This window comes from Gymnoscopelus microlampas, assembly GCF_963454915.1.
Source record: "Gymnoscopelus microlampas genome assembly, chromosome: 4".
NCBI lineage: Eukaryota > Metazoa > Chordata > Actinopteri > Myctophiformes > Myctophidae > Gymnoscopelus > Gymnoscopelus microlampas.
The window spans coordinates 43,033,172-43,058,860 of NC_139941.1; the positions used below are offsets into that span (position 1 = coordinate 43,033,172).

The 25,689-nt window shown below is 42.0% G+C and overlaps 1 protein-coding gene across 2 annotated transcripts in view; it reads left to right on the plus strand.

The window, feature by feature from the left end:
• The window catches only part of LOC311044523 (phosphatidylinositol transfer protein beta isoform-like), a 41,816-nt gene extending 16,564 nt beyond the window's left edge, over window positions 1–25,252 (plus strand). The window contains exons 7-11 of one of the 2 annotated variants that reach the window (XM_084056171.1): window positions 7,632–7,709; window positions 12,852–12,962; window positions 13,702–13,824; window positions 17,160–17,239; window positions 20,854–25,252. In XM_084056171.1, coding sequence (XP_083912297.1) covers window positions 7,632–7,709; window positions 12,852–12,962; window positions 13,702–13,824; window positions 17,160–17,207 — 360 coding nt within the window. In that variant the 3' untranslated portion in view covers window positions 17,208–17,239; window positions 20,854–25,252. The remainder of the gene's footprint in view (window positions 1–7,631; window positions 7,710–12,851; window positions 12,963–13,701; window positions 13,825–17,159; window positions 17,240–20,853) is intronic. The other variant, XM_084056170.1, reaches the window with a different exon arrangement.
• Window positions 25,253–25,689: the final 437 nt, after the last annotated feature.

Genomic DNA, 25,689 nt, shown 5'->3' on the forward strand with positions numbered 1-25,689 from the left:
GCAACTGGGCATCGATTATGCTGTCCCTTGGTGACACATTGGTATGGTGTGACTTGATTGTGTGTTTTTGAAAATCAGTTTTAGCTGCTCTCAGATCCACTACTGTCTGGGAGTAAAGCAGTCTTTGTGGTTTTAGGGAAAACTAAATGAAGGGAATGGGCAGATCCGAGGGCTCTGTGATTATTATAATGACGATTATTTGCTTGCAAAGTAAGTCAGAAAGATTTCAGTGTCTGCTAATCACTGAATTTTCCTAAAATGTTATAATAAACTTTCTTTGTCATTGACCTGGTTGACTTATTGATACCTGCTGCTATACTAGTAGAACTGGACAAAATATCTCAATTGTACTATGGACTAATACAATATCTGTATCACAGATGTCCAGCATAGAATAGCTTAGAACTGAGATTCTCAACGCAATTCTTAAACTTGGCAATTTTGCAATGAATACAGTAATTTATGTCTGTAATTTGCATAGATATGTTTTTTGTTGTTGTTAAATTTAAGAAATAAAATGTCCCAGATGGTGTGTTCTAAAAGTGATCCTAGGCTGTCATCAGCTGCTTGACTTACAGGAACATTTAGCCATATTATTCAACCTAATGTTTTGTGTCACTGTAGCAGCCTGGTGGACACTACAGGCAGAGTTTACACTCTGTGACTATTTTGCTGTCAATGGTAACTACATTAGACTGGGAAAGCATCTGTGTCATTTTAGATTTTTGTGTTGGCTATTCAAAAATAGTAGATGTACAAGCTCGCGGCACAAACATTTCTGAAAAATCTTCGAAGTGTGAGAACTACTAATTTTAGAAGGCATTTGTAGAATCGGCCTCAGGTCTTAAAGGGATAGTTCACCTCCAAAATGTCTTTTTTTTCTATCTATTAGTCACCCCATGGAGACTTGAATTCATGGATATTTTTTTGTTTTTGTCGCATTCCTAAGTCAATCATTTGATGACCGGCAGCGGTTCCGGTAGGAGACACAAAGAGTCTCCTTTGTGTCTCCAACCGGAACCGCTGCTCACCGGTCCGCTGGTCATCAAATCATTGGCTTAGGAATGTGACAAAAGCTAAAACATATCCATGAATTCAAGTCTCCATGGGGTGACTAATCAATAGAAAAAAAAACGTTTTTTTTGGGTGAACTATCCCTGTAATTTGTATGCGATTGTGGACCATGGGAACGAACATGAAGGAAGTAACCTAACCAGTTTGGATGTTCAACTTCCTTCACGTTTGTTGTTGTCTCCCCTGGCTGAGTGAGAGGCCTCCACAATACCCAGAATGCTTCACTCTAGCTTCGAGACATTCTTCCTCACTGGTTTCATTGTTTGGTCCCTAGAGTTATAATACATCTAGAGAACAGACAGCCCCGCCCAACACCTTTTCATTTCAATGAAGTTGCTCACCCAGCACGTGAAGTACCCGGAAAGTACCCTCTTGTTCCGCATTTGAGCACCAAACTTTGGTGCTCAAATGCGGAAGACATGAGCACCGAGCAGGGCGGTTTCAAATGGTAGAAGCACACGCAGTAGCGTTTTTTAAAAGCGGAAGTCTTGCAATCCCAGATTTGACCACCAGGTGACGGCAGCTTCACTGTTCTACCGCAGTACTGGGGGGCTTGGTTTGGTCGGGGGGAAAGTTCCTGTATTGATGCCAAGCAATACAGAGAAGATGTTCATGTATTATTGGTTGTTTTTGGTATACACTTCATACATTAAATCATTGTAGATAAATATTCCTTTAAGCTGTAAATATGTGGCTTCTATACCACAGACACAGAACACACGTAGAATGCGAACGGCACCAAATGAATTACATATTGGACCAATTACATAGAATGTAACAAGTTATTGTTGGGCAAATATGTTCCATCATTCACAATTATCGTCACAATTTGGTTTGACTTGTTTGTTAAACTTTCAACTGACTGCTGTGGGCTGCAAACTGTGGCCTGCATCTCCTTGGTATTTGCGGTAGCACAATCTTATTGGGAACGGTTTTATTATCCTCCTAAATGTAGCAAAATATGGCTGAATTGCAGCCCTTTATCATTGGAGCCAATCTAAAGCTTGCAATAAATGTTTTCCCTTTTCATTTTGAACTAACCCTGACTATTCTATAATGTAGTGGTTCTCAACCTTTTCAGGCCGCGACCCCCCCAAAAATAATTATATTTTAACTGGGGACCCCCCCCACCCTGACAAGCACTTGGAATTGTTGGAGTTGAGGCATTACATTTAGTTGACTAAATAGAGATAAATATTGTGAAAATAGACGATCTACAAGCTCACAACGCCTCGTGTTGCGAGGCGTTGTGAGCTTGTAGATCAGATATTTTCTCAATATTTTTTTGCCTCTTATATTGTTTGACAATTTAGCCAATGTATGACCAATTGTTAGAATACTTTTGATATCGCAGTAATGGTCTTTTTCTTAACATTTTCGTTTTTTAAGGTATTAAAAATGTCTTAAAAGTCCCTAAATTGTGACTGCTAATGCCGCCGGACAGCATGTCGCGGGTTCGACTCTCGATCCCGACGGCCTTTGCTGCGGGTCACTCCCCATCTCTCTCTCTCTCTCCCCATTTCCTGTCAGTCTACTATCTCTATCAATAAAGGCAGAAAAAAGACCCAAAAATATCCTTAAAAAAATAAGTCCTTAAATTGTCACCTCACTGTCAACCTGTGGGTGGTGGAGTCTGAGGACACAGGTTGAGAAACCAGTGCTATAATAATGGATTGTAGAGTACAATGTCAGGGGAACACTGATCCTAGCATGATGATGCGTGGTGTGGTCATCTGATGATGCAAACGGCGTGCATTCTCTGCCTCACAAAAGATGAAATGAAGCTCGACTGGGTTGATTAGCATTACCATTTAGAGTGAATCATCTGATACCAATCGGTGGCCAATTGGCTGAAGCGTCTCCTAGTCAAATATGGAGACTTTAGAGTAAAGCTTTTAAACTATTGAGCCCAGACCTCATTTCTCTTAATTGGCCTAAAAAGAAGTTCACAGATTTTGACTTCTTTTGCAGGTTTATTATGAAAGTGGTATGGATTTTGGATGGATTTTGGTTAATCTTCCATTTTGAATGTGCTATAGTGTTTGAAAGTGTTTCACATGATTGCTCTTATTTGGCATAACATTGCCTCATTTTGCCGGGCTCTTCACTGTGTGAATGTGTTAATGTTATGTGTGCGCGTGCATGAGGGAGGGATGGAGTGTGTGTGTGTGTGTGCGCGTGCGCCTGTGTGCTTGCGAAAGGCAGTTAGAGTGTGTGTGTGTGTGCGTGTGAGTGTGTTTGTTTGCCGTGGGTGGTTAACGAGGCAGACATGTTTGCCTTGCTGGAGGAGTTTGTTGTGTCTGTGGGCCCTATCAGCCCTCAGCCTGAGGCATGGCTGCAGGGCCTGAGGCTCACCGCCAGCATAGATGAGTTTGTTAGTGTAATTAAGGCGCTACAGTGCTCTGTATACCGGAACTAGGCAAATACACACTCTCTTGCTCTCTATTGCTCCCTCTCTCTCTCTTTCTCTCTCTCTCAGGGTGTGTGTTTGTGGAGCCTAACACACATACACACTCCTTTACTAACACACACACACACACACACACACACACACACACACGGTCCTTTTAGTGAGGAGTAGCTCGTTTTGTCCGCATGGCACATCGATTCACAGACCTCATTAGTGCTGCACAGTGTATTGTTATAGTGATGGACCTCTCAGCATTAACCCTTTAAGACCGGGAACGCATCTGTGTGTCATTTTAAAATTTCTTTGGGTTATTCAAAAATAGCAGATTTACAAGCTCATCATAGCGCGGCACTCGGTGCTATTTTTGGGGAAAAAATCGTGAAAATGTGTCAAATCTTTGAATATATATTTTTAAAGCCAACATTTTTAACGCAAATCTTTGCTTCTGGGGGTCCCTGGAACAACACACTTTGAGATAGGGGTCCGCGGCCAAATACATTTTTTGGGGGTCCTTGAGAACCACTGATATAGAAACATACGTTTTTCAAAAAACTGTAGGATTTAGAAGACATTTGTTGAATCCCCTGAGGCAAAGATTTGAGTAACAAATGTTTGCCTTAAAAATATATTTATATTCAAATATTTTACACATTTTCACGATTCTATTCTCAAAAATAGCAGATCTAGCAGATCTACAAGCTCATAGCGCGGCAGTGCCGCGCTATGAGCTTGTAGATCTGCTATTTTTGAATAGCCAAAGAAATCTTAAAAATGACACAGATTCATTCCCGGTCTAAATGGGTTAAAACAGCCAAATTACTGTGTGTGTGTGTGTGTGTGTGTGTGTGTGTGTGTGTGTGTGTGTGTGTGTGTGTGTGTGTGTGTGTGTGTGTGTGTGTGTGTGTGTGTGTGTGTGTGTGTGTGTGTGTGTGTGTGTGTGTGTGTGTGTGTGTGTGTGTGTGTGTGTGTGTGTGTGTGTGTGTGTGTGTGTGTGTGTGTGTGTGTGTGTGTGTGTGTGCGTGCGTGCGTGCGCGCATGGTGGGGTTTCTGGGGTATCTCTTTCTACTTATCTGGCACCCTCCTGTCGGGCCAAGTAGCCCTGAAAAGTAGCTTTTTAGCTGCAGGCACATCATGATTTATTTAAAATTGCTGGGCCCTTGAGCTGTGGATAATTTGAAAGGCATTTCATTTATTTGTATTATTCCTTTTTTTTCTCACCAGTTTTATGTATTCAACTCTTTGCTCTCTCTCCAGTCTGTGCTCTTCTAAATAAATAATTCAACCAGAGAAGTGTTAACCCTTTAAGGCCGGGAACGCGTTGTGTGTGACATTTTTAGATTTTTTTGGTTATTCAAAAATATCAGATCTACAAGCTCGTAGCGCGGCACCGAGTGCAGCGCTACGAGCTTGCAGATCTGCATTTGTTTTTTTTATCGTGAACATTCGTGCAAATCTTTGAATATATTTTAAAGCGAACATTTGTAACTAATCTTCTGGGGATTCTACAAAATGTCTTCTAAAGACATTTTGTAGAATCAGTTTTCTGAAAAACTTGCTATAATATCAGTGGTTCTCAAACTTTTTCATGTCAAGGGCCCCCAAAATGATATGTATTTGGCCATGGACCCCCATCTCAAAATATGTTGTTCCAGGGACCCCCCAGAAGCAAAGATTTTAGTTCAAAATGTTTGCTTTAAAAATATATATAAATTCAAAGATTTGCACAACTTTTCACAATTTTGAAAAAAACGGCTACAAAAATGGCAACGCGGCACTCAGGGCTGCGCTATGAGCTTGTAGATCTGCTATTTTTGAACAACCCAAAGAAATCTAAAAATGACCGGTCTGAATGGGTTAATCACATACGTGTATACGTGTGCTCATCAGGATGTTTGCTCACCACCTCCTTTTCTTTTTACGCCTACTACTGTTGTGGGATTTAGAACCCGGGTCTGTTCTAACGGATGCAGAGCTTAGTTTAGCGGAGAGAGAGAGAGAGTGAGAGAGGGTTTGGCAAGGGCATAGCTGTATGTATACAGTATATTGGAATGCATGGGTGGAGCAGTGTTGGTGGTTGGCACAGCTGTACTCATCGGCACACACACACACACACACACATGTAATACGCAATTATAGTGCCATTGCTTTTTTTGCCTGTGAGCCGTCTCCAGTGGCTCAATTTGGGGGTTATTTCAGCGAAAAGCTGCAGAGGGTCATCTCACCTGTGCTGTCGGCAGATGCTCCAAATGAGTGCTTGCATACACATCATCACGACACCCACACACACATAAACACACACATGCAAGCGCATACACACACACACACATGCACGCCCGGTCGTGAACTCGGGGCTGCCACCGGTGGCATCGTCAACTCCTCCAGACCTTGCAGGCTTCCAACTCCCAGCTGACAGAGTAGAGCCCACATCCCAAACAAATGTGAACAGTGTGTGTCAACATTGCACACTAATACCCCTGGTTTATACTGGGAATAATCCGGTTATGGCGATAATTTGAAGCATTTACTGTGCATTATGCATAGCATTAGTACAATTACATTACAGCCACCCGGAGTTGCGTGTTTTACTCAAAGAAATCTGGTTTCATCATAGACTTGTAAATACTTCCTTTTATCCTGTGAGGTTTGTCCATCTTTACAGCTACATATTCTGATATGCAAATGTTAAGAAACCAGAAATGAAATCTGACGTGGCATTTGCATAACCAAATAAATCAAAAGATTGCGCAAAAGAACAGCAATTGTAATCGGTTTTGCTTAATACCACGATTAAGAGCTAACTTGGAAATCTGTGTTTAATTACCATTTAGGGCGCACAGCAGTAACCGAGACGCTGCTAACCAACGGCGGTGAAGTCATTAGAAGAGAAGGCGGGCGGGGCGGCACTGTGTGCCAAAACGTTGATAAATAAATGGCATCAGAACATTTTGTGGATGTGCATTGTAAATGAATAGTGTATAAGCAGTGTATGAGTGTGTTCATCTCGCTCTTCTCTCATAATAACCAGAGTATTTTCCTAATTGTTGGACGTATATTCGGGTGTCTTAAGAATTTTATACAGCCGATCTACACACTCGCAACGCGTTGCAATGTGACACGTGTAGATTGACTATTGTCACAATCTTTGTACAGTTTTAGAAGAAGAAAACTTTTTTTTTTGTGTTTGCCTATAGTGTCATGCCCAAAATAATGAATGTGGTTGAGAAAAAGGTCACATAATGTTCTCTGATGCTGTACAACAGAAGGAATCTAATTTAGATAGCATGTTATTTAGACAGATGGCAGGTTCATTTGTTGACCTGGTATCCTATAGTGGTTTCTATAGTTTCAATGTACATATTTTTTTTATATTTTTTTTATATATTGTACTGTTAAGACTGATGCCAGGTTCTTGGTTTCCCTGGCTCTGGATAAAGAGCGTCTGCTAAATGCCCAGATTGTAAATTGAATGGCAATTCTGGCATGGAGGTATAGGAGAGTCCTCTCTCTAGCTGAACCCTCTCTTCAGCTCAGAGTGCAAATGGATGAAACGGTTCACAAGAAGAATACGCTTCTAAATATCATTCCACTTGGTGGTGCGAGACCCTTTCTATCCCCGGATACATCCATAGACTAACCACTAGCCACACACACACACACACACACACACACACACACACACACACACACACACACACACACACACACACACACACACACACACACACACACACACACACACACACACACACACACACACACACACACACACACACAGCTCTTACAAGGTTTGCTTTATATTTGTATGTACATATTAGATGTGTTATTGTTATTATGTATGTAATGTATGTACATATTAGATATTAGACTTTTGATCTGTTTTTTTTTGTTAACATTTTGTAATTTATTTTATTGTGAGCTATGAATTTAATTTCACACCCTTGTTATTCATCCTATGGATATGTAGTGTGGGGTTATATGGGGTTATGAGGTGTTGTGCTCTAACACACCTCATGTAACCTCACACTTGCTCTATAAAGACCCAGCCTTGCCAAAACCCTGGCTCCAGCTGAATGTAAACAGTTTTTAATGCCACTTCAACCAGTCGTGGGTGTTTGTTTTCTAACCGTGTAAACTGTTCTGTCTGCAGGACTACAAGCAGGATGAGGACCCCGCCATTTTCAAGTCGACCAAGACTGGCAGAGGACCCCTTGGCCCCAACTGGAAGGTAACTACCATCTTAACCCATTGAGACCTGAAGCCGATTCTACATGTCTCCTAAATCTCAACAGTTTTCTGAAAAACGTATGTTTCTATATCAGTGGTGCTCAATCTTTTTCATGTCAAGGACCCCCAAAATGATATGTTTTTAGCTGTGGACCCCATCAAAATATTTTGTTCCAGGGACCCCCCAGAAGCAAAGATTTGAGTTAAAAATGTTCGCTTTAAAAATATATATATTCAGAAGATTCACACACATTTTCACGATTTTTCAAAAATAGCAGATCTACAAGCTCGTAGCGCGGCACTCGGTGCCGCGCTATGAGCTTGTATATCTGCTATTTTTGAATAGCCCAAAGTGTAAAATAATGCTTTTTATCTCAAATCTAAAAATGACACAGTTCCAGGTCTTAATGGGTTAAGTTGAGCCCGACCGATGACATATTTCTGGGGACGATGTAGATCCCGATGTTGGAGATCGGTTTGAAAAAGTTGAATACAAATTCAAAAATTGCCCATCTACAACCTCACAGCACTGTGAGCTTGTAGGTCTGCTTGTTGTTTGACGTTTCTGAGAAAGCAGTGTGGTTATTGTTTTTGGTAATAAAAGTAATCCACATGATATCAGCCATCATGAGGTAAAACGTCATTTAATTCCTGGTCATTACCAGTAACAGAAAAGACATTGTCTAATAACAGCATAGTGTCCCTGTCTCAAGTTCAGCTATCCTTATAAAGTTATTATGTGTGCAGTATGTTAATGAAGCCGCACAAATCACACTGTGATGTTCAGTGGAGAAGCAACACATGTAAACATATTGCACACAGCTTTAGAGCTTGTGCTATAAAGATTTAACCCTTTAAGACCCTGAAGCCAATTCTACAAATGTCTTCTAAATCCCAATAGTATTCTGAAAAAACGTATGTTTCTATATCAGTGGTGCTCAAACCTTTTCATGTCAAGGACCCCCAAAATGTATATGTATTTGGCCGCGGACCCCCCATCTCAAAATATTTTGTTCCAGGGACCCTCAGAAGCAAAGATTCGAGTTTAAAAATGTTTGCTTTCCAAGACTCCAAGATTTGCACAAATTTTCACTATTTCTCAAAAATAGCAGATATACATCTGCTATTTTTGAATTGCCAAAGTGTAAAATAATGCTTTTTTTTTTAGCTCAAATGAAAAAAGTGACACAGATGCGTCCCAAGTCTTAATGGGTTAAGTGTAACTTGTGCAAGAGTTTCTGGTACAATTCCATCCAGTGTACTTCCAACTCCAGTGTACTTCCAACTCTGTACAGACTATAATACAGATGTAAGGCATTATTATTATACACACACACATATTCAAGAAGTTCTGGTTATATCTTGTGTAATTAATGCCTTTCTCTAACTGGGTACAGATGTTTCAGAATTTAAACAGGACATAACAGCAATAAGTACATAAGTCAATGACGGATGCAGTTTTTTCTAGGACTATAGTGTTACCTGGACATCGGAGGACAACGCAAAAATGTTTGCATAACAGCTGTGTGTGTGTGTGTGTGTGTGTGTGTGTGTGTGTGTGTGTGTGTGTGTGTGTGTGTGTGTGTGTGTGTGTGTGTGTGTGTGTGTACGTGCACGCTGCTGGCTATAGGCTGTGCTTGACTGGAGGCTAAGTTAGGGAAAGAGCAGGAGGCTTGGGGAGGAGGCTCAGCCACTGAAGCTGCAGCCCTGCAGTTTGATGAAGACAAATCACCTCCTTCCCGGCTCTAATTGGCCGTAATAGAAATCGCAAGTCATCAGGTCAGATTAGAAGCTCTCTCTTCGGTCTGAGCCCGGCCCACCACCACCACCTCCTCCACCTCCTTCACCTCCTTCTTCTCCTCAGACACACCGGCCCCGCTTTTTTTCTGCAACGTGATGGGAGTGAAAAATGAGAGGATAGGAAGGAGAGGACAAAATGCGTATTGTGGGGACAGATTCTGAATTTTTAACCCATTAAGACCGGGAGCGCATTTGTGTCATTTTCAGATTTCTTTGGGTTATTAAAAAAATAGCAAATGGCGAGCTTGTAGATCTGCTATTTTTGAAAAATCGTGGAAATATATATATTTTTAAAGCAAACATTTCTAACTCAAATCTTTGATTCTGGGGATTCTTCAAATGTCTTCTAAATACTAACCGTTTTCTGAAAAACGTATGTTGCTATAAAATCAGTGGTGCTCAAACTTTTTCATGTCAAGGACCACCCGCAGAAGCAAAGATTTGAGTAAAAAATATATATATTCAAAGATTTGCTCACATTTTCAAGATTTTTCAAAAGTGCCGCGCTGCAAGCTTGTATATCTGCTATTTTTGGATAGCCAAAGTAGGAAATAATGGTTAAAGTGGTTACACAGATGCCTTCCCAGTCTGAATGGGCTAACATTGTGAGCGCCGAGTGTAGTGAGTGATGTTAGCTCTGATTAAAACTTTGTTATTGAAGCCCCCCCCCTCCACACCCCCCACTCCATGCAGCTTCATAAGTGGGGCTCAGTTAATTCTCTGTCAGACACAGTGAGTACCTCCACCCTGCAGCAGAGCCCTCCTATAGTTCACCATGAGAAAGTTTCCTTTAACTTCCAAGCTCTATTCTCTGAACAAAGGCAGCCGCCACCCCCCCCCCCCCAAAAAAAACCCTGCTTTTAAAAAAGTAGGAATAAAGCGGTGCAACTTTTTGTTTTTTTGTGTGTTTTTTAATTAGATCACCATCCCGTCTGCCGTGGACACAGAAAGAGACATGTTTTTGAAAAGGTGGAGAGAGAAAAAAAGTAGTTAAGTGACAACCAGAGTCACAATTTGTGCCAGCTTCTCAGAGCTGGCGGTACAGCTCTTGTCTATCTCTGCGTGCACACATGCTTGCATATCGGCACCCCTTTGTGTTTCTGAAAACTCCTGCTCCTTTGAGCGGGGCGCACAGAGAGAGAGAGAGAGGGGAGAGAAGAAATGTCACCGCAAGTGTTTTGATGTGGAATCCGTTTTATGTGAAGTTCCCCTTTTAGCGATGACAACTTTTCTAAACCCACCGCAAATTTCCGAAATACTTCACATTCCCCCTCCCTCCCTCCCTCCCTCTCTCTCTCTCTCCATCTCTCTCTTTCTCTCTCCCCCTCCCTCTTCCTCCACTCTCACTCTCTTCCCAAGATCACAGCATCAAACAGCAGTGTGGGATGCATGGGGGCCGATTGGGATGGGGTCTGTGGCATTTTCTCCAGGAATTGCTGAGCACAAAATGAAGTGATTAATTAAACGAGTTTTCTCTGAGGGAGTGTGTGTGTGCTGTGGGAGGGCAAGCAGGTCCCGGGTGTTAACCCATCCAGACCGGGAACGCATCTGTGTGTGTCATTTTTAGATTTCTTTGGGATATTCAAAAATAGCAGATATACAAGATCATAGCGCGGCACCGAGTGCCGCGCTATGAGCTTGTAGATCTGCTATTTTTGAAAATTTGTGAAAATCTTTGAATATAGTATATATGTTTTTTTAAAGCAAACATTTTTAACTCTTCATTTTTAAATCTTTGCTTCTGGGGATTCCACAAATGTCTTCTAAATCCTAACAGTTTATTTTTTTTTTAAACTTATGTTGCTATAATATCAATGGTTCTCAGACCCCATAATGATATGTATTTGGCCGCGGACCCCCATCTCAAAATATTTTGTTCCAGGGACCCCCAGATGCAAAGATTTCAGTTACAAATGTTTGCTTTAGAAATATATATATTCAAAGTTTTGCCCAAATTCACTATTTTTCAAAAAAATAATGCAGATCTACAAGTTCTCGGTGCCGCGCTGTGAGCTTGAGTTTGTATATCTGCTATTTTTGAATAGCCCAAAGACATCTAAAAATGACACACAGATGCGTTCCCCGGTCTAAATGGATTAATAATGTAACCAGCTTTGCAGCACGACGCGCCCCTCCTTATCGCTGTAGCGAGCTAGCGTTTTATCTGGCTCACCGCGGCCACAAAGGCAGGCTGTCTGGGACGGGGTGTCGCAGTCAGGGCGGGAGGCAGAGAAATGGTCCCCCTTCATCTGGAGTTGAGCCACTTTGCTCTGCTCTCTCCCTCCCCTCCCACCTTACCCACCTCTCCCTCTCCTCCTCCTCCTCCTTCTCTTCTTCACAGGGAGGCAGAGAGTGCAGATGGATGTAGAAAGTTTGTTGTTTAGATTAGTGACTTTGATCTGTGTATCCCAGAGAATCCTTCCATGCTGATCATTATTTCAGCAAAGCTCCTCCACACACCCAGCGAGCATTACGCATTAATGCCGTTTTGGCTTTGAATACAGCTGAGAGATTAGTCCACATTTAATTTCCTTTTTGAGCACGCAGCTCGTCACGACGGAACGTTTTTTTTTTTTAATGTTACAAAGTTGTGCTTCGACATTTTGTGGCTGTGACATTAACCAGCTTGTAGATCTGCTATTTTCGTATATTATAAGTATTTATAAAATATATATAGAATTATAATGCATGGATTCAAGTTCTCAGTCGCCACGACTGATTTCAGTCATTTGGATTCCATAGAAGCCAGCATGTCTTCTATGGTACCATGTTGCGCATCGAAAACAGACGATCGACAAGCTCTCAATGCGTCTAGCGACGCATTGAGAGCTTGTAGATGGGCTGTTTTCAGTTATTATTTCAAGATTAGAGCATTTGAAGTGGTCAAACAAGCAATAAGTTCAGAAGAATCTTCCATAAAATAGTCTCGGATATTACATATAAAAGCAAAGGTTAAAAGCCTCTATCTGTGATTTCTGGGTGTCTGGTTGGCAGTATGAACAGCAGGAACCAAAGTATGTCTAAAACATACTTTCACAAATTGCACATTAAGACTTAAGGTCCTTACACACCGGGCGACACCGGCGAAAATAGCGAATATACGCAAAATTCGGACTCGTTCCGAATAATTAAAAGACGCTTTTTCGCTTCGCTTTTTCGCTTTTTCGCTCCATGTACGGAGCCATTGACTTTATAAGGTTTTAAAAAAAAACGCATTATTCGCACGAAAAAATCGCCCCGGTGTGTAACAACCTTAAATCACACAAAAAAATATTTTGTGAGGTTTTATTTTGCTTAAATTCATGTGACTGATTGGTCTGGTCGTTTCCTTTTCCCCCAACAGAAAGAGCTGGTCAGTACGACTGAATGTCCTAGGATGTGTGCCTACAAACTGGTCACGGTCAAGTTCAAGTGGTGGGGCCTTCAGACCAAGGTGGAGAACTTCATCCACAAGGTCAGGACAAACACACACACACACACACACACACACACACACACACACACACACACACACACACACACACACACACACACACACACACACACACACACACACACACACACACACACACACACACACACACACACACACACACACACACACACACAGAAGATTTTAGTTGTGTTTTTGGCATTTGGAACATATGAATGCATTTTTTATTTCCGTCAGATTTTTAGGATTTGTAAACACAATTTGCACAGGGCAGATTTGACAAATAACTTAAATATAGGCTACAAAGAAATTACTGACCCATTTCATAATTTTATACTTTCAAATTATTTTTTTATAGAGTAAATAGTTGATCTACAAGTTCACAACGCGACACGTCAAGTCACACGCAAGCTTGTAGATCTGCTATTTACGTTATTTTTGGAAAATGTTTGAAAATGAATAAAACATTTTCAACATGGAAACGATTAGGACGATTTATGCAAAATAATTGCCAATATCTAAAATAATTGTGATTATGTAATGACTGTGACAGGCCTAACCGTCACATGATCTCGGGTCATACTAGTCCAGAATACATCGGAGCAAAAGTTCAGGACTGGAACCTGTTATGTGGATTTGCTGGTCACTTAGCACCTCTGTGTTCAAAGCTTGATGTCGTCTCGAATCGCTGTTACTTTTTGTTTGACTTCCTCTCATAGTGCAACTTTGTCTGGTTCCGTTCATTGTGTCTGTCCTTCAGCAAGAGAAGAGGATCTTCACCAACTTTCACCGCCAGCTCTTCTGTTGGATCGACCAGTGGGTGGAGCTGACCATGGCGGACATCAGGCAGATGGAGGCAGAGACACAGAGAGAGCTGGAGGAGGTCAGTATGTCCACAACAATAACCCAACACATATGAAGCTCCATTCTGTTCTTCCTGTACCAATAAAAACAGACTTGTTGAACAACTGTTAGCTTTGCTAGTAAGCTTTTAGAGCAGCTTTTAGAGCATGGCCATTTTATGGTGCTACAGATAGAAACCCCATTCGTTGTTCCCATACAGATTTCTGAAATGTTTATTTAAATTATTTTAAGCCTGGAACCAAGTCATCCAGTCTCCTGGTGAATCATGACCATAAAACATTTGAAAACCGCACAGAAAAGGGTATTTATTACATATAGTATATAATATTAGATTATATTTTGTGATACAGAATCAAATGTTTTATGGTCATGATCCACCAGGAGCCTGGATGGCTTGGTTCCAGGCTTAAAATAGTTTATATAAATATTTTCTGAAATCTCTTTGGGAAAAATGCATGGGCTTTCTATCTGTGGCACCACAAAATGGCCCCCTATAATGTCCAGGAGTTATTGTTATTATTATTATTATTATTATTGTTAAAACTGTACTCTGATAAATGACCCCCTGACCCTTTCCATTGTTGGCTAACTACGACATAATATGCTATAGCTACATTAACCAACCAAAAAGCTGGCCAGATGGGGCTTGTCTCCTAGCAACACGACAGTGTTTGGATGAAACCATCTCTATACAAATACGCACGTCAACCTTCATTTGTGATCTTGGGCGTTGACTTCCAGTGGTTGCTGTGCGTTTAGATGTACTTGGTTAACTTTGACCAGCGACCAACTAGTAATGTAGAGCAGCCTCCTAAAACAATATTCAGTCAGTGGTCAAATCGCGGTTAACCCATTGAGACCTGAAGCCGATTCTACATGTCTCCTAAATCTCAACAGTATTCTGAAAAACCTATGTTTCTATATGTGGTGTTCAATCTTTTTCATGTCAAGGACCCCCAATATTATATGTATTTGGCCGCGGACCCCCATCAAAATATGTTGTTCCAGGGACCCCCCCAGAAGCAAAGATTTGAGTTAAAAATGTTCGCTTTAAAAATATATATATTCAAAGATTTGCTCACATTTTCACGATTTTTCAAAGATAGCAGATCTACAAGCTCGTAGCGCGGCACTCGGTGCCGCGCTATGAGCTTGTATATCTGCTATTTTTGAATAGCCCACAGTGTAAAATAATGCTTTTTAGCTCAAATCTAAAAATGACACAGTTCCAGGTCTCAATGGGTTAAAAGTTCCTCCAACTTTACATGTTTGCTCTCTTCGCTATCTCTCCCTTTTTAAATGTATTTATTTTATTTTGGGTCTTTTTACAATCAAATTAAAATCATAGGGTTTTATTTTTGTATTGGGTTTTATATTTGTATGTACAAATTAAATCAGTGTTTGGCATTTGCTGATCTTGGGCAGCTAATCACATTGATCTCTATTACCAAATTACATTACTACTTTTCCCCTCTATGGCGTTCCTGAATAGAAACGTTGTGGGATATCAGAGAGAGGATAAGTACACTCTACAGGATATTACATTTTGAGAGCTCTGACATTTTGGCTGGTAGCCTTTTTCCACTTACCTTCTTATGCAGGGATAAAGCTGTTAAAGTTTTGTTGAAGGGCTCTCGTTAAATAGCTTTATATTACGAGTGTTCGTTCAATAACGGGGTCTCCCTGTCTCTCCAGCTCTTAACCCATTAAAACCTGTGGCCGATTCTACAAATGTCCTCTAGATCTTAACAGTTTTCTGAAAAACGTATGTTGTTAAATCAGTGGTGCTCAAACTGTTTCATGTCAAGGACCCCCAAAATTCTATGTATTTGTCTGCCGACCCCCAACTCAAAATATTTTGTTCCAGGGACCCCCAGAAGCAAAGATTTGAGTAAAAAAATCTTTGCTTTAAAAAAATATATATATTCAAAGATTTGCATGATTTTTCAAAAATAGCAGATCTACAAGCTCAGCTCAGCACGAAGTGACTCACTATTGTGGTCCATTTAATATTCAAGCAACTAGACAAGCAACAGTACAACAAACAACGATAAAAAAAAAATACATATCCAAATATGCAGTTTAAAACGATAACAGTTTAAAAGATGCCACCTGACCACTCCTCATTGGCTGTTGGCCAATTGACCAAAACATCTTTTGGTCAAGGTTACCTTACCTGGCTGGTGTTCACAATTGCAACCAAGACATAAAATAAAATAAAATACCAGTGCATGTATAGGTATTTTACATTAAATTTGATACTACATCATCTCTAATGTGTCTCATTGTGACCCTCTCATGTGTACTAACATTGCTGACCCTAAGGGAGCTATTGTATGGTGGTGGAATAGTTCATTCCTATCATTTGCTGCCTGCTCCCTCCAGCCAGTCTATCATCTCCCCATTAACAACGTCAACCCCTAGCATCCCTATTCTGGGTCCAACATTACAGAAAATAACAGATCTAGGGGGCGCCGATGACCGAGTGGTTAAGGCGCGTACCACATAGGCTCTGATGCCTTGACAGTGTGTCCCGGGTTAGATTCCCGACTCTCCCCGGTTTCCTATCTCTCTAAGAAAAGAGGGAGAGAAAATATCAAGTCATCCCAATGACTTGATATCTTTCTCAAACATGATACAGCATTTCTTTTTTGTTTACTTCTGCTGCTAACATTTTGCAATGCTTTGCCATTCCAGCCATTGTATTCACCTGATTCAGATGCTATCAATGCATTGAATGGGACATTATCAATCAGACCATTGAATGGGCGAAGTAGACGACATACTGACCTGCCCACGATTTATCAGACCATTCATTGGGTGTAATCAAGAGATACTGACCCACAGACAGAGATGACTTATATCATTTTTGTTTGGACCGTGACGTTTCAAGAAGTACAGTCTCAAGCAAACTGGAGCCACGTGAGGGACCACTGAGCGAGCGAGTTGCCGTGCCGAACGTTGCGACGTTCGCTTGAGCCTACTGCAGTGCCGTCCGAGTTATATACCGATAGGCACAGAATAGTAAATAATGTTGTGGGGACTGCTCTGCCTCCCGGTAGGTCAGTATCTCCAAATCGCGGGTAGGTCAGTATGTCTCCTACTTCGCCCATTCAATGAATGGTCTGATAAAACGTGATCATGTCCCATTCAGTGCATTGATAGCATTCGAAGCCGGTCTTGTACTTGATCCCAAAATAAAAACAAAACCTTTTGTAACAAGTCCTTAGCTGTATTATTACGCCTAATCACCTTTTAATAATCTTCACATCCTGGATCATTAAAATATTTCCGGGGGGGGGGAAACAAACCTGTAACTTCACCCCTCCGTTCTGTGATTTTGCTGTGATCTAGATGCGTAAGAGGGGTTCTGTACGAGGCACGAAGGCTGCAGAAGAGTAGCCCTGGCCAGGTGTAGGGCTCAGGGAGGCTGTGTAAGTCTGAAACTGCCGAGAGGCAATGTGGCTTCTATATTAGAGACCATTGTTGCTTCCATCTCATGGATTCTTCCTCCAGGATCTCTTGTGTTTTCTGCATGGCTATGCTGCTTTCACGCCATACTGTGGTGTTGAGAAAGGGTGGTTTGTGGTCACTGTTTTTGAGTGTGTATGTGTAGAATGTGTGTGTGTGTGCACATTTAACTCCATAGTTCAGTTTGAATTAGTTAATCAATAACACCAGATCTCAGAGAAATATGAAGCATTTGCCAGGTCGTTAAGTGTTTTTCGCTGACCTAGTGAAATGCTCCCTGCCGTGGTTTGTGTGTGTGTACGTGTACGTGTGTGTGTGTGTGTGTGTGTGTGTGTGTGTGTGTGTGTGTGCACGCGCACAAGCCTACTCAATCTATTTGTGTGTATCCAGACATCTGTGCAGACTGTTCCCAGAATCGCGAGTGAGCTCTCGTTTCTTCTTTCAAGACGACTAGTACGAGGTGGCGGTCAGTCAAAAAACATCCAAAGAAAAAAGCCCTATACGCAAGCCCTGCACCTTACGGTCCAAAGAATCACCATAGAAAACACATTAAAAACACTCCTCTGGCATGCACAGGCCTCTCATTTCTGTGTATCACATTCTCCGTAAGGCCACTGGTTCCCTTTTGGCCGTTGCTCTAAATATCAGCCTGAGAGCTTTTGGCCGTACAAGGAGAAAAAAGGGAGGAATCCGGGGCTGGACTGGCCAAAGTGGGCCAGGATCAAACATTCCTGGCCCACTACCAACATGGAGCATTCTGTGCTCCCCCCTCCAACCCCCCCTAACCCATTTAGACCGGGAAAGAATCTGTGTAATTTTTAGATTTATTTGGCTATTAAAAAATAGCTGATATACAAGCTCATAGCACGCCACCGAGTGCCGTGCTATGAGCTTGTAGATCTGCTATTTTAGAAAAATCGTGAATATTTGTGCAAATCCTTGAATGTATATTTTTCAAAGCGAAGATGTGTAAAATTTTGTGCAAGTTTTTTCTCTAAAATATTTAGTTCCAGGTACCCCCAGAAGCAAAGATTTGAGTTACAAATGTTGGCTTTAAAAAATATTATATTCAAAGATTTGCACACATTTTCAAGATTTTTCTAAAAATTGCAGATCTACAAGTCTACTTGTATATCTGCTATTTTTGAATAGCCATAGAATGACACACGTGCCGCGTTCCCGGTCTTAATGGGCTAAACATCTCGCCCCAAACCCGCCATGTGTTTCCCATTTTCCCCCTGGAGCACGTAAACAGACGGGTTGCATCAAAGAGGGGCTGCGGTTGTTCGATGAGCGCTCGGCCCTGAGCCTCTGCGCCGGGGAGGTCAGCCGGGTCGCACTACTCGGCCCTATATATAAGACCGCATACTAGCGTTAAAGAATCCTGGAGGGACGGCAGCAGGCTACGACCGACCGCCACCGCTCACTCGCCCCCAAATCCCACTGGGGCTTTCTTTATTTAAAATCATAAAACCTCCAGAATCACGTTCCTCCACCTTAGAGCAGTGGTTCTCAAGCATTTTCATGTCAAGGACCCCCAAAATGACATGTATTTGGCCGTGGACCCCCATCTGAAAAGGTTTTGTGCCAGGGAAAAATACAAAATGATTAAAAAAATTCCAAATACTTTCAAGATTTTTCAAAAATGTAAAAAAATGGCAGATATACAAGCTCGCAGCGTGGCACAAAGTGACACGCTGTGAGCTTGTACATTTGCTATTTTTAAATAGCCACGGTAACAAATTATGCTGGGGACCCCCTAGTACCCCTTCAAGGACCCTTGAGACTGGGTGTTAGTTAGGCTTAGTCTCCGACTGAGATGTCGGGCCTCAGCTTGACATCGTCTTCGTAAGGATCCTTCACAGGTTCATTGTGTGGTGAGATTTGCACCTGACCGGGGTGAGTAATGCCTGAGTTTATATACTTGGTTGCACAATAGTGGTGGGAAAAAACGTTAATTTCAGTGAACGGCAATGATTTGTTCAAATGATTCGTTCACGTTCAGTAGCGCTATTTTCTAGTGAAAAACACCATCGCGGGAGCGTTATTATTACGTCGCACGTACAGCCCGCCCTCCCGTCCTGTGTACGGGGGGCATGAACAATGGCGTGAACGTAACAATCTCAGGACGTGGACGAACTCGTTCACGAACTCGTTCACGGCAATGAACTAGTTCTTTTGAAACGAATCGATCATGAACGACCCATCACTAAGCGGATGGGTGTTGTGCGCACTAAAACGGCAGATCTACAAGGTCACACTGAACGCGTCGCAGAAACACACCCGTGTGCAACCAAGTGTAAAAAGAATCAAGGCTTATAGGAACGCCACGTCCTGCAGAGACGACTATATGCACTAACAGTTCTGTCTGCTTCTCTGTGCTAACATCGACTGGGTGGTGGTGGTTGAGGGATGGAGGGGAGGAGGGGAGGAGAGAGAGGGGGGCCTTCAAGATGGCTCCCTCTCTCCCTCATTAACATACAAATGGAATTCTGCAGTTGAAAAGGAGAGCCTGTGCCTGTGATTGAGAGGGACGGCGGCGGCGGCGGGGAGAGAGAAGAATGGATGGAGAGGTGGTAGGATGAATCCTCGCACCATTTCATCAGATCTGTCTTATTCCTCCTCTGTTTAGGGGCCAACCGTTTGCCTGAACTGTTCCATTAAGCCGTTCAGACCGGGAACGCATCTGTGTGTCATTTTTAATTTCTTTTGGCTATTCAAAAAAATAGCAGATATACAAGCTCACGGAGTGCAGCGCTATGAGCTTGTAGATCTGCTATTTTTGAGAAATCGTGAAAATTTGTGCAAATCTTTGAATATATATTATTTAAAGCAAACATTTGTAACTCAAATCTTTGCTTCTGGGGGATTATACAAATGTCTTCTAAATCCTACAGTTTTTTTTCTAAAGATCTATGTTTCTATATCAGTGGTTCTCAAACTTTTTCATGTCAAGGACCCCCAGAATTATATGTATTTGGCCGCAGACCCCCATTTTAAAATATTTTGGTCCAGGGACCCCCATGAAGAACATTTGAGTTACAAATGTTCGCTTTAAAAAAAATATATTTTTTGCACAAATTTCACGATTTTTCAAAAATGGCAGATCTACAAGCTGAGCTTGTATATCTGCTATTTCTTTTATAGCCCAAAGAAATCAAAAAATGACAGACAGATGCGTTCCCGTCCAGGACTGAATGGGTTAAGGTGTTTCGGCTATCAGATTCAGCCACTAATTGACTTTCTAAAGCCATCAGCCTCGGGCTGGGTGGAATCTGAAAGTGATGCTTTTATCTCCCCGGGAAAACAAACAAGGAGCTCAATAAGTCTGATAATGAAAAAAATGATATAGATTTTGGTCTTTTTTTTTAACATTAGTAGGTGAATCAGATTTGAATGATGAATATAAAACCTTGGCCGGCTCGCATTCACAGTCACCAGCAACCCATTTGTGCAGAATTCCACTTGTTGATGCATGCATCGCCCACAAACCTGCCCTCACTTGTTTAGCCAGTAGCGGCACAGTAAAGCGCTAATGGCTGTTTATTTGCCTCTGTTGTTCCCTCTCTCTCCACAGCTTCGCCAACAGGGCCAAGTACGAGGAACCACCGCCGCCGACGAGTGACGAAAAAATGGACATGGATTTTAAATAAACGACGAAAAACTCAACAACCGCGATGATGATGATGACAACAGCGACGAAGACTAGCGATGAAGAGGGATCCTCCCTAAGGGTGCCACCTTCACCTTTAAAACCAATTCAGGCCAATGGAGGGGAGAGGGGTTTCTGTTACCGATGATGATCGATCAGTAGAACGGATCCCTTGCCCTGCACCCCAATCATAGACATTCTATCCAACAGAGGAATTGATTTTCTAGAACATACGATCCCGATCTTTTAGCTGATAAAGGCTCCCGTTTAATTTTTGATCTCCTGCTGTGGCTGGGAGTGGCCGGCTATCTTATCGGCTATTGCCATTTGTTTTTTTTTGGCAAACCTAGCCCTCTGGATAGGTATGAAGAGGAGCTACTAACTTCCGACATAGAGATGAATATTTTATGAAGCAATCTAATTGGCGCAAATTTTCCACAACGGCAGGTGTTGGACCAAGTACTTTGTGTCATTCTGAGAGGACACTTTCCTCCCGTAGTCTTGTTGCCATATTTTTTTGATTTATTATGTTTTATTTTTTTTCTCTCCTTTTTTCGTGTTTAATGTCGTCTCTGAAACATTCCTCTCAAGACGGTGACCTCCCTGACCTCTCTCTCTCTCTCCGAGCATCTTTTGTCTCCTCCTGTCTTTTAGCTGTACATACTAGTAGCTCCAACGGTTTTGCATTTCCTGGCACAAATCTCTCATGTGTTGCTCATATTCATGTCCCTTCCTGCCGCAACCTTCATTAAGAGATTACTAACACCCCATCGTACCCTCTCCACCCCCTCCACCCCCACCCCAACGTGTCTTATTAACACTGACAATCTTGTCCAAACAGGTATTCACTCTCTCCCGCAACCTTCTAAATTGAAACACGCACACACATGACACATAGTGCACACATAAGCACAAACACTAGTAAATGCATGCATACATGAATACACACACACACCACACACACACACACACACACACACACACACACACACACACACACACACACACACACACACACACACACACACACACACACACACACACACACACACACACACACACACACACACACACAGACACAGGTGTGGATGCCTTTGCAGTGACTGATCTCTTGAACGCTCGAGCTGGGGCAGATCCATGCAGGCTCGGTTCAGCTGTGAAGGAAGTTACTTTGGAAGTGTTTACCACGCTTGCCATTTCTTTTTTCTTCCTCCAGACACTCCCTATTATAAACACACACACACACACACACACACACACACACACACACACACACACACACACACACACACATCTATAACACACACATCCATAACACACACACAAGTTCTTGCCGCCCCTAACGGATGTCCCCAGAGAAAAAACGCACTGAAAAACAGCCACAGATGGTGCTACGCCCCTCCAGCCTCTTGTCATGAGCTGCATACCCCACCACCACCACCACCCACCCCTCCCCACCTCGCCCATCCCACCCCAGAGGCGTGCCTTACTTCACCGGTTCTCTGAGGTTCAGTGTAACATGTGTATGTGTATTTTACTGTTTTTTGCTTAAGTCCTTCCCTTAGCGGAGAGCTGACAGGTAGACTACTGCATCTACCCGGGCCGCCCGCCTTGCCCGCGCGCGCGTGTGTTGCATGCTGGGTCTGTTTACAGAGATGTAGCAGCCTTACCCCCCCCCCCCCCCCCCCTTTGCACCACCCAGTCGACACCAGCACCACATGCTGCTCGCCCGCCTTCCTTTTTTGCTGGACCCCCTTCTATTCTAGCTCTACCACCACTGTACCTCTGCAACCAGCCAGCCAGCCAGCGCTCTCTAGCTCTACCTCCCTCGTTTTACACAGTGGGGGCTCGTCCCTGGCCTCTTGAGGGTTAACACCGTCGCTTAGCCCTCCTATATGTACAGTTACAGTATATGTCAGACCTTAACCCATTTAGACCGGGAGCGCATCTGTGTCATTTTTAGATTCCTTTGGCTATTCGAAAATAGCAGATATACAAGCTCCTACCGCGGCATATCTTTGAAAAATCCTGAAAATTTGTGCAAATCTTTGAATATATATATATTTTTGAAGCGAACATTTTTAACTCGGGTTACAACTTCTGGGGGTCCCTGGAACAAAATGTTTTGAGATGTCGGGGTCCACGGCCAAATACATATCATTTTGGGTGGTCCTTGACATGAAAAAGTTTGAGAAACACTTATAGCAACATACATTTTCTCAAAAAACTGTTAGGATTTAGAAGACATTTTGTAGAATCCCCAGAAGCAAAGATTTGAGTTACAAATGTTCGCTTTAAAAAATATATATTCAAAGATTTGCACAAATTTTCACGATTTTTCAAAAATAGCGTGCCGCGCCATGAGCTTGTAGATCTGCTATTTTTGAATAGCCAAAGAAATCGTAAAATGACACGGATGCGTTCCTGGTCTTAACGGATTAAGCATCGAGGAGAAGTCTGAGAAGTGTGTGGTGACTTACTTTTTGTTCTTATTTCTTTTCCCCACATGAACCCTAGCATCCCTCTTCTGGGCATGTCATAATAGGCAAAACATTCAGTGAAAATAGCAGACCTACTGTAAAAAGGCTGTGGGCTATTTTCCCGTCCTATTGACGTACAGCTAAGTATATAGGGTTTAAGTGGTTATGGCGGAGTGTAGGAGTACAGATATTTTCACCTTCTCTTATTGGCCTAAGCTTTCCCTGATATCTCTATGTTGCATCACTTAGGCTGTCAGTGAGCGATTCTAATGAGAATAAACTGGTAGCTAGGAAAGTTAGTGGAATGTTTCTGCTACAGGAGGACTGTACGTGTTCCAGTTCAGGCCTTAAACCAGGGATTTTTAAACGTACACACACACACACACACACACACACACACACACACACACACACACACACACACACACACAATGCCATATTAGCTCCGTCAACTTCCCAGTTTGAGAATGTTAAGTTTTCTAGGCTCTGAATTGTTGTGGCACTGGATAAACTTGTTCCATACAGACATTGCCTTCATCATGAAACCTTAACGCTTCTGCTCTTTTTTGTTGTGTGCTCAAGTTCCTGTTTGTACGGGTGTGTGCATGTGTCTGTTGAATTGATTAGATTAGATAATACTTTATTGATTTATCTCCAAAGGGGAAATTCATAATGTCACCAGCGCAGAACTTGCAGAAAACAGAGACAAACGAGAACATAAGACGGGGCAGCCACCATCAGAAGTCCCCCATTGTGCTACTAGAATGGGGGTCTTGTTTAAGATCATGATTCAACCTCAGTGTTTTCTTCTTTTTTTTAAAATATACAACACTTACAGATGTAACAGGATATTTTTGAGGAGATAAGATTGGTAATATTTTTATATTTTCTGAACCTGATCGGGGGGGGTGTGTATGTGAAAAACTTACCCCAGAAAAAGGCGTGATGACTTGCCAATATTTCATGAATGGATCTGCAGATGTGGTTCGTTTACATGTATTCAGCACTTGCCTTAAGCCTGTGATAGACTCTACTAGGCAGGTTTTGGGGCAAGGTTTTATGGGTCTCTCTGGACAGTGTATTTGTGTGTCTGTGACGGGACAATGCTGAGGCAAGAACGCGGATACCGTTTCCCATCTGTTGACCAACGTGTTAAGCCTGAGTTATACTTGGTTTGCGCGCCAGTGTCCCCGAACCGAAAGTACCGAATCTACAAACTCAGCTTGTAGGTCGGCTGTTTTCAGTGTGCCACACCCACGCTCAGCCTAAGTATAACTCAAGCTTAACCTTGTGTATCACTGCCTTCAACTGTAACACATGCTTTCCATGGGCAAAATGGCAATAGTCTCATCACAACGGGGTAATATGTTGTAATATGTGGTCTGTAAACTATATGAGAGGACAGCTAAAGCCTTTTGAACTGTAACTGTATTGAGCTATGATGCATACCTCTCAAAGAGATAATTTTATGTGTTGAGACGAGGCAACTGGTCTTTAGTGTGTCTTCATGATTACCCCTGTTGTCTATTAAATATAAAAAACCCAGTGGCAAAAATACATTCTGCATAAATCAATGGTTTACCATCTGTCAAGGCAATGTTGTTGTGGTAGAGGGAATCTTCACAGGAAAAAAAATAATCTAATTATGATTTATGAAATCGACAACTGCTTAATGTCTAAAAAGGTTTGCTTTTAAATGTTTCTGATCATCTTATGGAATTCAGGGGACATGGTAGTGAATGTATAATGTCGTGCCTTTTCTCTCTGTAGATTTTTTTTCTTTTTTTGTGCCATAAAGTCTACACATTGTATCTAAATATCGAATAAATTTCACCTCAAAACTGTTAATTGATTATTTTTTCCCCCCATTATCTATTTACTATTTAGTTGTTGTGCCAACACCCAATTCCCCCATGTTCTGTGTAGTCCCCATGTCACAGTGGTGGTGACTCATACTAACCAACCTGTTGGAGTCACTAATGCAGTGGTTCTCAAACCTTTTCAGCTCAAGGACCCCCAAAATGATATGTATTTGGCTGCGGACCCCTGTCTCAAAATATTTTGTTCCAGGGACCTCCAGAAGCAAATATTTGAGTTTCAAATGTTTGCTTTAAAAATATATATTCAAAGATTTGCACACATTTTCAGGATTTTTCTAAAATAGCAGATCTACAAGCTTGTAGATCTGCTATTTTTGAATAGCCAAAGTATAAAATATGGTTAAAGTGGTTAAAATGGTAGTGAACTAATTTCGCTGGGGACTCCCCGGCATCCCCCCAAG